General features: G+C 40.7%; 1 protein-coding gene across 1 annotated transcript; it reads right to left on the minus strand.

The window, feature by feature from the left end:
• Nucleotides 1–797: 797 nt before the first annotated feature.
• LOC122866877 (myosin-6-like) lies at nucleotides 798–11,547 on the minus strand. Its single transcript, XM_044177079.1, has 38 exons — nucleotides 11,510–11,547; nucleotides 11,129–11,340; nucleotides 10,842–10,985; nucleotides 10,588–10,744; nucleotides 10,479–10,506; nucleotides 10,273–10,378; nucleotides 10,071–10,163; nucleotides 9,923–9,986; nucleotides 9,731–9,829; nucleotides 9,533–9,636; nucleotides 9,277–9,415; nucleotides 9,065–9,183; nucleotides 8,807–8,956; nucleotides 8,519–8,689; nucleotides 8,105–8,414; nucleotides 7,919–7,998; nucleotides 7,601–7,806; nucleotides 7,382–7,505; nucleotides 7,162–7,298; nucleotides 6,231–6,486; nucleotides 5,892–6,134; nucleotides 5,615–5,791; nucleotides 5,370–5,515; nucleotides 4,770–4,860; nucleotides 4,295–4,684; nucleotides 4,027–4,153; nucleotides 3,830–3,948; nucleotides 3,543–3,739; nucleotides 3,274–3,457; nucleotides 3,018–3,183; nucleotides 2,790–2,914; nucleotides 2,396–2,704; nucleotides 2,095–2,298; nucleotides 1,697–1,993; nucleotides 1,519–1,623; nucleotides 1,320–1,415; nucleotides 1,102–1,236; nucleotides 798–914 (listed from the first exon to the last, which is right to left on the minus strand). Exons 2-38 carry the CDS (start codon nucleotides 11,330–11,332, stop codon nucleotides 894–896), a joined length of 5,823 nt encoding a protein of 1,940 aa, XP_044033014.1. The 5' UTR covers nucleotides 11,333–11,340; nucleotides 11,510–11,547; the 3' UTR covers nucleotides 798–893.
• Nucleotides 11,548–15,235: the final 3,688 nt, after the last annotated feature.

A 15,235-nucleotide genomic window follows, 5' to 3' on the forward strand; every position in this document is an offset into this window, starting at 1 on the left:
ATGCTGTTGCATGCTGGGGCAGCAGGTTGAGGGTAGCGGACGCTAACAGGCTCAGCAAACTGCTCCGTAAGGCCTGAGACATTGTGGGGGTGGAGCTGGACTCTCTGTCTGTGGTGTCAGAGAGGAGGATGCTGGCCAAACTACATGCCATCTTGGACAATGTCTCCCACCCACTCCATGACGTGCTGGTCAAACAAAGGAGTACCTTCAGCGGAAGACTCATCCCCCAAAATGCACCACAGAGCACCACAGGAAATCATTCCTGCCTGTGGTAATGCTAATATGCTGACATTTAGCACGTAATATAAAACATCTAAATTTAGCCTGTTTGCATGCTAACATTTGCTAATGAGATCTAAAAACAAACTGAGACTGATGTCATTAGTTTTGCAAGTATCTGGTCATAAACCAAAGTATATTCAATTTTGACCTGATGATGTGCAGGTGGATAAGGGATATACAAATGTACAAAATGTCATTGCACTCGATCCAGTGGTTGTTGAGATATTTCAGTCCAGCCCCAGCATGGCTATAAACCTCCGTAAAACTGAGAGGGATTGCAGACGGTCATAATTATCTGTTGGTTTGTCATTACAAGTGGCTACTTTCAGGCAGAAAAGCACATTCACACTCAAATTTTCCTTTTTGGGCAATTAATAGTTTCAAGTATATGGAGGAAGAACATGAAGACTCCTCTTCATGTTTTTTTCCCCTCCTGGGTGCACCAAATTCTACAGACAGTGCCTTTAACAAAACAGTGTTTAGTTGTAGAAACGACTGAAGACAACAGAAAGATGTAGATTCTTGATATGCTTTTATTTTTTTATTAGTTTGCTTGGTTAGAGTTTTAAGGCACTTTAATGCAGAGTCTTTGGAGGTTCCAACTGAGAGCTTCACTCTTCATCATGTCCCTTCTGTGTGAGACAATGAATGACAATAATTAGGTGTGCAATAATTTCATTAACAGTATTCTTACTGCATGCAAAAAAGTAATAGATATACTGCATGTATGCTATAATAAAGTCCACGTTGTTTTGTTCATCAGTAACAAGTGGGGGAAAAAAAACACAGAAATATGTCAGATGCTGTTGCATCACTGACCTTGGATCCGGCATCACGGCTTTTGGCTCTCATCTTATTGACCTGCGACTCAGCAATGTCGGCCCTCTCCTCCGCCTCATCCAGTTCATGTTGCAGTTTACGGAGCTTGGTCAGATTGCTGTTGGCTTGTTCCTCCTGTTAAGTAATTGTTTTGATTAAGTATTTAAAGTATGGGAGCAAGATATCCATCTGGAATTTCAGAATACACCTGTACTTACAGCCTCCTCTGCAGCCCTCTTGTAAGATTTGACCTTCAGCTGCAGTTTGTCTACCAGGTCCTGCAGACGGGCCAGATTCTTCCGGTCCTCTTCAGTCTTCAGAGTTGAATAAGCAGAGTCACGCATTGCTTTTTACAACTGAAACAGGGAAAGAATATGAATGGACTGAAGTTGATTACAGTATATAATTACAATATACCTGATAGGTAAGCTCCTTGACGCGTCTCTCATATTTACGGACTCCTTTCACAGAGTCACCGCCCTTCTTTTGCTCAGTTTCCACCTCAGCTTCCAGCTCCCTCACCTACGAAAACAACGTCACAGTGTCACAGAATCCAAGCACCATATCCACATCTGAATAAATCATTGTCACTCACCCTGGCCTCCAGCTTCTGGATCTGCTTCTTGCCACCTTTCATGGCTATTTGCTCAGCTTCATCCAGACGGTGCTGCAGGTCTTTGATGGTTTGTTCCATGTTTTTCTTCATACGCTCCAGGTGAGCGCTGGTGTCCTGCTCCTTCTTCAGCTCCTCTGCCATCATGGCAGCATCAGTAATGGCCTTCTTCGCCTTCTCCTCAGCATTTCTGCACTCCTGCACTGCCTCCTCCACCTCACTCTGAAGCTGGGTTGTGTCTCCCTCCAGCTTCTTCTTCTGGTTCAGCAGGCTGGTGTTCTGCACAGAATTGTTTCACAGTGAACACTTGTGGAAACATAAATAACTTGGACATATTGGTATATTGTTATACTGTATAGTGATTACAGATTCAGACATACCTGGGAGTGCAGCAGCTGAACTCTCTCACTGACATCCAGCAGTTCTTGCTCTGCCAGTTTACGAGCTCTCTCAGTCTGCTCCACCACAGACCTCAGCTCATCAAGTTCAGCCTGCAGCAGGTTGTTACGTCTCTCCACAATAGCAATGTTCTCCTTTAGATCATCATTGGCACGAAGAGCATCATCCAGCTGCAGCTGCGAGTCCTGTCAAGAACAATAATAACATTCTTTCTATGATTAAAAGGACAAAGAAAACAATCCACAAACATACTCCCATCATTGGTAGGACTTACGGACTTACCTTCAGATGAGCATGGACTCCCTTGAGTTGCTTTTGAGCCTCTGCTGCCTGCCTGTTGGCCTGGCTCAGCTGGATCTCCATCTCATTGAGATCTCCCTCCATCTTCTTTTTCACCCTGAGAGCCTCATTTCTGCTGCGAGTCTCAGCCTCCAGGGAGCTCTGCAGAGTGTCCACTACTCTCTGATGGTTACGCTTGGCCTGCTCCAACTCTTCATCCTTCTCAGCCAGCTTCCGCTCAATTTCAGCCTTCATCTGGTTTAACTCAAGCTGTGCTCGGAGGATCTTACCCTCTTCATGCTCCAGAGAGCCCTGTAAGAACAGTCTTTTCTATTGATATGCATATTCTTTAAGAATAAGCAGAAAGCTATAACAAAATATATTTATGAACTCTCACCTCAGCTTCCTCCAGAGCAGCTTGTATCTCAGCCTTCTCCTGCTCCAGCTGTTTACGGATCTTCTCCAGCTCGTGGATGCTCTTTCCTCCCTCACCAAGTTGCTCAGTCAGGTCAGAAATTTCCTCTGTCATCAAAAGAACATTATATACATTATACTGTATGATTGGTTTAGCTTAGCCCCATCAGGATCACAAAATCCACAAGAAGCATGTTTTTTTTCCTCAGACCTTGAAGATTCTTGTTTTCTCGTTTCATGGTCTCCAGATGATCCAGAGATTCTTCATAAGAGTTTTTCAGTTTGAAGAGCTCAGTGCTGAGAGAACGAGCTTCTTTCAGGGAACTTTCCAGCTCAGTCTGGGACTCCTCATACTTCTGCTTCCACTCAGCAAGGACCTGGTTAAATGATATTCACTATTAGATTACTTAGTATTAATTCATCCATTCACAATTCTCTTAAGTGCAGTTTTTTCTTTCTCCCATTACCTTGTCAAAGTTTCTTTGTTTCTTGTCCAGAGCTGCAGCAGCAGCATTAGATCTCTCCACATCCACCATGAGATCTTCAATCTCACCCTGAAGCCTGTGTTTGGTTTTCTCCAGGGATGAACATTTAGCGTTAACAGCTTCCACAGCTTCTTCTGCATCCTGCAGACGCTGGGCTAGTTTCTTCCTATTTGACAATGACATGTTACAATAATTCTCAGGCCTTCTCAAAATCATGTCTGTGCTGTTGAAGAGAAGGCAACTGTTCTTACTTTGCGTCTTCCAGCTCCTCCGTTCTCTGGATGGCATCAGTTTCGTACTTGGTTCTCCACTGAGCCACCTCAGAGTTTGCCTTGGACATGCTGCGTTGGAGCTCAGCTTTGGCCTCCTGCTCCTCCTCATACTGCTCCCTCAACAAGTCACAGTCATGGCGAGAAGATTGCACTGCATGGGCAAGTGCATTCTTTGCCTGTAAGGTGATAGTATAATATAAGCATAAACATACTGTTAAATAATGTAATGTCTATCAGGAAACTGCATTCACGGTAATTTGAGATACCTTGACTTCCTCTTCTAGTTGTCTCTTGAGGTCTTCAATCTGCTGAGTGGAAGACTGCTTCCCTCTGGTCAGCTGAGAGACCAAGGAGTCCTTCTCCTCTAGCTGTCTGCCAATCTCACCTTTTGTTAAGGAAGAAAATGTTCCTCTTATCTTAAATATTATGTATTCAATTTCAAACATTTATAGATTTTTCTTACCATTCTCAGTTTGAAGCTTTGCTTTCTGCATGGTGAAATCATTAATGATACGCTGGCTTTCATCAGTCTTAGTCCTCAATTCACTCATTTGATCTTCAAGAGTGCGACACATTTTCTCCAAGTTTGACTGAAAGTAAAAGAAGTCATTAAGACAATAATAAGACAATTTGCTTTCATGTTTAGAAACTCTTTCATTCATACATCTTTAACTATGGAATAAAACCGGCACCAGCCTAGCATGCTGGGGTAATTTGTTCGTTGTACTCACTTTGGACTTGACAATCTGCTCCATGTTGGACACCACATCATCCAGCTCCAGTCTGAGCTCGCTCTTCTCTTTCTCCAGCTTCTGTTTGACTCTTTGCAGGTTGTCAATCTGCTCTCCCAGGTCAGCCATACTGTCTGCGTTCTTCTTTCTCAGTGTAGCAGCAGTGGCTTCATGCTGCAGAGTGGCCTCTTCAAGGTCTCTGCGCATCTTCTGAAACTCAGCCTCTCTCTTCTTGTTCATCTCGATCTGGGCAGCAGTGGCTCCTCCGGCCTCCTCCAGCCTCTCACTGATCTCCTCCAGCTCCCTGGCCAAGTCAGCCCTCTGTTTTTCCACCTTGGCTCGGGCAGCTCGCTCTGCTTCCAGCTCTTCCTCCAGCTCTTCAATTCGGGCCTAAGATGTACAATTCCCATTAAAGAGTGCCAAGTAAAAAGCAGAACAATGTCTTTGATAAATGGCTGTGTTAATGTCAGTTGACCTGTAACTCTTTCAGTTTCTTCTGAAGTTGGGCTGCCAGTGCTTGTTCATCCTCAATCTTGCTGAGAAGCTGGCTTATCTCAAAGTCCTTCCTGTCAAGAGAAAAGCATATCTTTAGAAAGTTTTTCCTAAGTGAGAATTTGCTTACATATGATTGGGCAACCCTATTGCCAGACAAGAATGTCAATATTGGATGAATCTGGAAAACCCCAGATTACGTTCAGTGGGATGTTTTTTTAAATTCTTGCTTCCCTTAGTCTATTACTATTGAATGGTTAAGGTGAAGGAATGATTGTGGTTATGGCAAATAAACTCTGGTTAAGGTTAGACAACTAATCTTGTGGTTAGGGTTGACAAAAAGGTGAACATTAACAATAGGTCTGTGACGAGGCACAATTTTTAGTCTCTTGCATGAAAGTCAGATGTGTTAAACATCCATCCACCACCCCAACCTTACTATCTGCCTTGATACATAGACGGCACTTCCTGGCTACCTCTCTGGCTCTGAATATTGGCATTGGATGTAAATTGTGATGTGCAGAATAATTCAATATTGCCATAATTCCTGGAATATTGAACTGAATTGGGAGAGGAAACTTACTTCTTTAGCTTCTCTTCAAGTTGCTGCTTGTCATTCTCCAGGTCCATTAGGCTCTCCTGACTCAACTTCAGATCTCCTTCCAGCTTTCTCTTCGCTCTCTCAAGATCCATCCTAACCTTTTTCTCTTGTTCTAGAGAACCTTCAAGCTATTTGAAAGCATAGAATAACAGATTTATTACATAATACCTTATACAATAGAGCTATTAAGTCTATATTCTAATGAATGTATATAACTTTGTACTTACGTCATCAACTTGCTGCTCCAGCTTGGCTTTGGCCTTGGTCAGAGTGTTGACTTTGTCCTCCTCACTCTGCAGGTCGTCCAGTGTTTGCTGATGAGCCTCCTGAAGAGCTTTCTTCTCTTTGGTGAGCTTTGCAATGATTTCATCCAAAGCAGCCATCTCTTCAGTCAGGTTTTTAACCTAAATTATTTTCTAGTTAGTACATCTCATCTGGTCAAAAATATGTTCTATCAACACAAAAATAAATATATTGTTAAATATTTTTTAAATATTTTGTTACCTTATTCTCTGTGGCATGCTTTTCCTTTTCCACTTTAGCCAGAGTCAGCTCCAGATCATCGATGTCCTTCTTGAGTTCTGAACACTCATCCTCCAGCTTCCTCTTCTTGGCAGTCAGCTCTGCATTCATCTCCTCTTCATCTTCCAGCCTCTCTGTAAGCTCTTTGGCTTTGGCCTCAAGCTGGATCTTACTCTTGATCAGACCCTCACAGCGCTCCTCAGCATCCGTAAGATTGTCTTGCTCCTGCATACAGTAGATTTGCATACAAATTTTCTTACTCATCACATTTTCGCAAATATAGCGCTGTAAGTTTAAGGTAAACTAAATGAGTGATCTTACAGATTGGACTTGGAGCTGCAGGTCGTTCTTCTCTTGGAGAAGGGTCACCATTTTTTCCTCCAGCTCTTTCCTGCGAGCCTCAGATTTAGCATAAGCCTCTTTGAGCTTCGTAAACTCCTCCTTCATGTTTGCCATCTCCTTCTCAGTCTCAGCTGATTTCAGCAGAGGTTTGATCTTGAAGTACATCTTCATCCAGGGCCAATTCTTGACACCCATGAAGGCACGCACATTCCACTGGATCACCAGTAAGGCATCCCTGCAGACAATATCAATTGAATAAATTTTCCTGTACATTTCCAGTACCTTATCTTTTTAGCAATGCTGGCAGCATGGTTCTAGGGATGGCAATGTCGGTCTGTCGGTCAGTCCAGACAAATATCTCAAGAACTATTGGATGGATTTCGATGAAATTTTGTACAGACATGATCCCCAGAGGATGCAGCCTACTCTCTTTAGTGATCAGCTGACTTTCCTTCTAGTGCCACTGTAAGGTTGACATTTGTGGTTAAAAGTGTCAACAACTATTGGATCGATTGTCATGAAATTTGGTACAGACATTCATTGTTACCAGAAGATAAATTCTAAAAACTTTGGTGATCCCCTGACTTTAAATCTACCACCATCATCAGGTCAGAATTGCAGTTTGTCCAATATTTTTTATGACGAAATACCTGCAAAACTAATGATATTCCCATCACAATTTTGTGTTTAGTGCTGAGTAGCAAATATTAACATGCCAAAATGGTAAACTAAGATGGTGAACATTGTCAATATTCCCATGTTAGCTTTGACATTGTGAGCATGTTATTATGCTGACATTAACATTTAGCTCAAAGCACTGCTGTGCCTAAGTATAGCCTCACAGAGCTGCTAGCATGGCTGTAGACTCTTAGTCATTTTTTACAGTAAATGGTAAAAGCAATATACCAACCTGCGCTCAACAATTTTCTGGAACTCAATCCTGGCGAGTAGTCCTCTGGATCTCGCTTGAATTCCAGTGATGATGAGAGCGAGACGATCATCTCTCATCTCCTCAAGAACACCCAGCAGACCAGCTTTGAAGAACACCTAGTAAAGATACAGAAAACATTAATCTCATTGCCTTTGAATAAGTATTTTTTATGTTTTCAAAACTTAAATTAATGCTTTACCTTTGTGTGTCCTAGTTTATACTGCTCGTGGTCGATATCCAGAGAGCCAAGCAGTTTTTCCGCTGCTTTCTTGTTGTCAATGAACTGTCCCTCAGGGATAGCATTAGGGTTCAGGATACGGTATCTGAAAGAAGGACAAATATACAAAAACCATAAGACCATAATATTTTGACCATAGTGGTATTGGAGATTTTTTTCTTACTTTTGCATTTACAGTACCTTTGTTTGAAGTCTCCATACTGGACCCTGTTGGGGAATCCCTTCCTGCAGATCCTGATGCCTTCCAGCACACCGTTACAGCGCAGCTGGTGCATGACCAGAGGATTCTCCATCGCCCCAGGAGTCTTGGTCTCATTGGGGATGATGCAGCGTACAAAGTGGGGGTGAGTTGACCTGAGGTTAGTCATCAGTTTGTTCAAGTTTTCCTGTTATAGTCAAAAAACATTAATTATATACAAAGGTGTAGTGACAGTGTTAGTCATTTTTTCTCTTCAAAGACAAACCAATAACAGGTGTAAAAATGTAACGTTCATTCACCCTGTGCAATGCAGACACAGTCTGGAAGGAAGAACCTTTCTTCTTTCCACCCTTTCCTCCCTTGCCTCCTGCATCCTGGGCTGAATAAAAAGTTCATCATTAAGATTTTCATATCCAGATTTATCAAGAGGTTTTAAAGTATTTTAAATGTTTTAATATTACAAAAATGTTACAGTATAAATTTACCTGAATCTGCTCCAGCGTAGCCAATGAAAAGATTTGCCAACACTTTGAGAGTGGACTTCTGGAAGAGTCCCACCACAGTCTCATTCAGTGGGTCCTTGTTCTTCACAAGCCAGTTACCAATGTTGTAATCAACAACACCAGCATAGTGAACCAGGGAGAAATGAGCCTCTGGTTTCCCCTTAACAACCCTGGGCTTTTGGAAATTGGGACTTTTACCCAGATGGTTGTCATATAGTTTGGCTTTAAATGTTGCATCACTGGCTTTGGGGAACATGCACTCCTCTTCAAGGATGGACATGATGCCCATGGGCTTAAGGAAGGAATTGATTAGAATTAATTGAATGTAAACCTGTCACAAAGAATAGCTTACAATTGTTACATGAATTCTGAAATCAAATTTAACTCTGCACCAACCTTTTCAATGAGTTCAATGCAGGCTGCCAAGTCCATACCAAAGTCAATGAACTCCCACACGATCCCCTCTTTCTTGTACTCTTCTTGTTCCAGCACAAACATGTGGTGGTTGAAGAATTGCTGCAGCTTCTCATTAGTGTAGTTGATGCACAGTTGCTCAAAGGTGTTGAACTGTGTGTTTGACAAAACATTTGAGAGAGAAGATTATAGTTTTCCTGTTTCACTGTTCTTCCTTTCAAAGATACAGTTGATTTCATGCAGCATGGCCATTTAATCTCTGACACTCACATCAAAGATCTCAAATCCAGCAATGTCTAGCACACCGATGAAGTATTGGCGAGGTTGCTTGGTATCCAGGGATTGGTTGATTCTCACCACCATCCACAAGAACATTTTCTCGTACACTGACTTGGACAGTGCACCAATAGAGTAGTACACCTATTTTTATTAAAAAAGAATTGATCATGCGCTTTAATATTTTAGCATTATACTTTTCTACATTACCAATGCTCCACCAGAAAAACAACTCTTTGTATGGAGACTCACCTGCTGAACATTCTGACCTTTGGTGACCCACTCATTTCCGACCTTGACCCTTGGGTGGCACAGGCCCTTCAGCATGTCAGCAGAGTTCAAGCCCAACAGATATGCAACTTTGTCCAAATCTGAAACAGTGCAATTGTATCATTTATATGTGATAAAGATTTCATGAATTGTACAGTTTTTGCAGTGGTCAGTATTTTGGAAGTGGTATTTACCTTCAGTGCCATCAGCCTCTGCTTGCTCCTCTCTCTGCTTCTGCTTGAACTTCATGTTGCCAAAGTGCATGATGGCTCCGGTCAGCTTGTAGATGCTGTTCTTCTCCTCTTGGGTGAAGCCCAGGACATCAAATGCTTCCTTTAACAAAATATAATTGTACATCCCAATTATAAATTAAATCCAAGCCATTGTTGTAGGTTACCTCAATGTAATTTAAATAAATACAATACTGTACTGCATATTCATATTCCTTACATCAGTTGCCATTAACTCTTCAGCATCATTAATTGATGTGACAGTGATCTCTCCTTGGGAGATGAATGCATAGTCGTAGGGGTTGCTTGTAATAAGCAGCATCTCTGAAAAATAAAAGAAATGTTGTTATAATATATGATCTCTTTCAGTGAGCCTCATGTGTCAGTTGCATTTAACAAATGAATAGATGGTTCTCACCCAGCAGTTCTGGTTTCTTTTGGGACAGAATCTGGTAGAAGATGTGGTAGTCTCTTTCAGCCTTAAGCTGATAGGTGACACGGGATTTCTCCAGCAGATCTGACAACATATAACATATTGGTACTAAGTTATATTCCTGACCTATGAGAACCCTTTTCCTAACTTTAAATTATTTATATACTGTGTACTTACATGTTTCAATATCAGCTGAAGACAGTTTCCCACTGACTCCAAAATGGATTCGAATGAATTTACCCTGTAATGAGAAAATGTTGTTTAGAAGTTGTCAACATAACACAGGTATATCTGCACATGTACTCTTTGAAGTGACCAAACTTACAAATCTGGAGGAGTTGTCATTTCTGATGGTCTTGGCGTTTCCAAAGGCCTCCAGGGCAGGATTGGCCTGGATGATTTGATCCTCCAGGGTGCCCTGTGGATTTAATGGATGCCAAAATTTAGGCCACAAAGGTCAAAACTATGTCATAGGTCAAAATTATGTATATCATAGTATACTCATAATGCCACTGTTTTAAACCAACCTTTTTCTCCTGAGCAGCATCCTTCTTGCCAGAAACAGCTGCAATGCTGGCAAAGTACTGGATAACTCTCTTGGTGTTCACAGTCTTTCCTGCACCAGATTCTCCACTGAGAATGAAAACAAACATGTGAACTAAACATGTCATGAAGACAAAACATGAACTCTGCTCTTCAAATTGGAATCAGATATGACTTATGAATTACTTACGTAATAAGGATAGACTGGTTTTCTCTGTCTGCAAGATTTAAGACAATGTTCAGCGTTCAGATTACAAAGTGCTGTGTTAGAGATGATGTAAACAAAGATCTGAACATACCTGCCAGCATGTACTGGTAGGCGTTGTCAGAAATGGAGTAGATGTGAGGAGGAGCTTCACTCCTCTTCTTTCCTCTATACGCGTTGACCACAGACTGATCGTACACTGGCAGCCACTTGTAGGGGTTGACAGTCACACAGAACAGCCCTGAGTAAGTCTGTGGACAAAGATACATAAAACAACAACAACTTTTTTATTGAACTAAAGATTTCATACAGTGGAAAGATCAGTAGATATACGTGGTCATTACTCACGTAGATCATCCATGCTGCGTAACGCTCTTTGAGGTTAAACAGCACAGCAGGCTCATGGAGGAAGGTGAACATCGCCATGTCTTCAATTTTATCGAACTTTGGCGGGTTCTGAGGGTGGATATCAGCCTCCTTATGGATTACAGTCTGAAATGATTTACCACAGGGAATATCTTCATTTAGATTGTTGTAAAAGTCATCAAAGGTATAAGTTAATCATCTCGTTTGACTGCTTTGTCACAACCACTTTCTCACTTCCATTCGTCAGTGTAAATATCTGACACACTTACTTTTCCAAACTCAGTTTCAACGGTGACTTTGTCGCCATCTCTGCTGGTGACTGTGGCTTTAACAAACTCAAACTCAGGGTCCGGCACAAAACACTGCCTCTTTATGTCGAAGGGGCGAGTCTGGGCCTCCAGACGCTCCTTCTCTGACTTTCTCAGGAAGGAAGCGGCAGTCCCAAACTCTGCCATAACGGCGTCGCTGCTCATCTTGGAACCTTTGCAGTACAAATTAATAAATTCACATAGATTTTACATGTACAAATCAAGATTTATTCATTAAATTGATTAAGCATTTGTCTAAATGAGCACTTAAACACATTCAGCAATTCATTGTTAATGCTGTCATTTAAATGAAAATGTAGATTTAGATCAGAATCATCTTACCTGTGTTTTCACCCCTTCGGCAAGATGATTTTTTATATCTGTGGCACATTATACAGAAGAAATACCATTTAGAAACTTCCCGACAATTTACAAATATTACAGTTAAACCAAGAAGATGTCATAAAGAATATACTCCTCTATAAAAAATCTCTTCCACAATACTCACCCTCAGGCTGTCTAGTAACTTGCCTCTTGCCTCCAGTCTTCTTTATAAAGGGCACAGTCCAACCCTAGAAGGCAGAGAAATTAACCATGAGATGATCTGGATATTTCAGCTGGAGGTGTTTACCTCTTTGACTTATAAGGCTCATAACCATTTGTTCTTGCGTTCCAGATAAGGACAACCTGCTGGCGGGATGACATCATGTCAGCAATTGTATATTTCAGAGCCTTTGTTCTATTTTAAACCACCCCTTCCTATTATTTTTACAGTGTTATAGGAACATTGTTGAAGTCCCTAAATTGTATTGGAATAGTTTGCAACAAAACACAAGTGACAATGTTAAACATGCTTGTTATTGACAACATTCCCAAGGGGAAAAAGACATGGAACATATGCACATATCCCTCAATTCATTCATGTGACTTGAGCACATCCACCTGTCTCCTGCTGACGAAGGCAAGGTCACAATGCTCCGTTCTCACAAGTGAGAGTAATAGCTATGCGTAACCTCTGGCCTGCCTTGTCAACTGTTCCTCCTCTTTATCCTTGAGAACAAAGATAAACCTGTGAAATACTTCTTGGATTCTTGCTGACACTTGTGAGGTTGGTTTGATTGCCAGACCTTGCCCTCTCATTGTTCTGTGGCAGGTGTTTTATATTTGTGTAGGTCTCAGTGGACATAAATAAACACATAAAAGGCCATACACAGAGGAATAACTAACCTATGAAGATTGTGAATGAACTGGCGCCAACCATTGTTTGCTTTTTTATATAAAAAAAGATGGTTGGAAGATGGTTATTATACATAAAACATTTATTCTGGATCATCAATGCCACTCAATAGCAATTAGGAAATGTTATTATGACATTAGTCAATATAACTCACTCACATAACTCAGTTTTCACAGACAAATGGGGTCAGAGTGTATGATAACTAAGACAATCAGAAATATAAAACACAAAAAAGCTGTAAACAGGAATAATTAATAAATTATCATAATAAAAATTAGTATAGCAAAAAAGACTGAAAACAGATCCATCAAATTGAGACTGGGGAAAATGACTGAAAGAGGCCCAGAGATTTGACTGTTTAGTCAAAAGGTTTTTATCCTCATAACCCTTCTAGTGTCACCTTCCTTTAGGGTTAAGATACCTGTCAGGTTTTACTGTCCAAGGAAAGTGACAAATTACAAGGTGCTAACTGGGTTAATAGTAAGAGGTCTTTTCCTTTTCAGGAACTTAACATGCCACTTGAGAACCTCTTTGAATGTCACAAATTCACACCTCGGGTTCAGCTGTTAGCTCCTTAGGCAGGAGGTTAACTTCCAATGATGTCTAGGGTGCAGATCTCAGCTGTCTGCTTGTCTCATGACAGGTTCCAGACAGATATTACTGTCTGTTGGAGGATGGGCTGTCATTGACTTTGGATGGGTAAGTTTGTCATGCACATGAATGATAAATTCACTTTAGTCCATTCTCCTGACCTTTTCCTGGTCAAATATTTGAAAGAAAGCCCTTTATTAAAGGTATGTACATTATAAATGTCAGAAGTTAGTATTAGATTAGGGTATAGTGCTTTTGTGTTGCAGTTCCAGTTTGAATAAATTTGATTACAGGATACTTTATCAATCACTGTGTGACTTAAAATATTTTGGGAAATATGCTTGTTCACTTTATGTGGAAAGTAAGATGAGAAGAATGATACTAATTTCATATCTGTCCGTTAAGTAAGGCTTCAACCAGCAGCTTAGTTTAAAGATAGGAAACAGGGGGAAACCGCTAGCCGCTAACAAAATTAACCTACCAGCACTAAATCTCATTAATAACATGTTGTATCTCGCCAACCGTAAAAACAGCTATTTGACGTTTCACAGGGGTTATGGGGCAGTTGCCAGGCAATTAGCGGAGACTCCAGGACGTTACGGCTCTTGGCCAAGAAATAGTCCGGCACATAACCAACCACAGGCTGAATTGTTATTTTTCTACACTTACAGATTAGACAACAAGATAACATGTTAATTACTAAGCTCAAGAGGTGCTGGTAGGCAGATTTTGATTAGCTAGCCTATCTGTGCTAAACTAAGCGGTTGCTCTCTGTAACTTCATATTTAGCATACAAACATGAGAGAGAGTCTTTTCAACTCTCAGCAAGAAAGCAAATAACGTATTTCCCAAAATGTCCTTTAAAGATGAGGACATACTGGAGGTTAGAACTAAACAAATACAGTAATACAATAAACAGACAACGTTGAAAGAGACCACCTTTGGCAAGCTATTACAGAATTATTGCTTGCAATGTTTATTACTAGAATTAAATCACCTTGTATTTGATTTAGGTATAACTAAAGAAAAAAATATTAGCTTATTTGTTGTACTTACTAACAGTGCATGAAACTAAACGTTTCAAAAGATTCTTCATTTAAAGTGAGTCTACAGTATGTAACTTTTGCAGCATAATGGTAACATTAAATGCTAAAATGTAGTAGTAGTGTAACAGTAGCACAAGAAGAGATATGAATTCTGCAAACTGTTTCAGTTATTTCAGTTGTAGAAAAAAATATATTATTTTGATTATTCTCCAGCACCAAAATTCTGATGGATGTCCACAGTTCAGCTCCTCCCAAGGCTGGATTACCAACAGCAAAGCAAACTACTTCCCCAAAGCCGCAGACACTCAGGACTCCCAAAGGCTCCAGGTTCATTATGTGGCAATTAGTTTTTGGTAATTGCATTAATTGCCTAATCAAAGCCCCCCTGAGAGGAAGTCTTGTGTGGAGTTTATCATTTCAATATATATTTGTGCTTACATGGTGCATTTTCAAGTTAAGTTACAACAAAATTATTAGTAACTAATATATACATAATGCTCAGAGAATGGGAGAAACAGAGGGTCAACAGGGGCCCACAGCTCATTTTTGCCAGATCATCAGGACCCTGAGGATTTGACATCAAAAACACATTTTTCTGTTCTCTGTTATCTTTTTTATTCCTGTACTTTTAGTCAAGTTTACAGTATTTGTAGAGCTCAGTATCACACACAACGTTTCACTGGACTTTACAGGCCCACATAAGTAACAGTTCCTGAAACTTGATGAACTTGAACTTGATGTGCAGTTCAGCAGGGTCGATCTGTCCAGAAGTGTTGAGTGGACTGTAGCTGTTGCCATCCTTCACCGTGACAATGAGGCGTAACCCGACTCTTTTTTGCTGGCCATTGTCTCCTTCTTTTTGTCCTTGAGGACAAAGATAACTTGCTGACATTAACACTAAGTGCCTTTGTTTGAGTTGCAGCTTGAGATCTGTGGGTTAAATAGCAACACATGCCCTGCCCACATACTGCATGTCTGATCACTGCTATGCTTTTTATTTATAGCATTCACTGTCAAATACAGATATACCTTTCTAGTTAATGTGACTAATGTGCTTTTGGTTATAGATAACTTCTAGTTTCCTTCACTCTTTTCAGAGCTTGAGAGGTGTCAAAAAAACTAACATTGATTATAATTTGTACTGTTTCTGTAGTAGTTGTACAAATAAACTTTGTTTCACTGCTACACTCTCTG

Source organism: Siniperca chuatsi, linkage group LG19, assembly GCF_020085105.1.
Source record: "Siniperca chuatsi isolate FFG_IHB_CAS linkage group LG19, ASM2008510v1, whole genome shotgun sequence".
Classification (NCBI taxonomy): Eukaryota; Metazoa; Chordata; class Actinopteri; order Centrarchiformes; family Sinipercidae; genus Siniperca; species Siniperca chuatsi.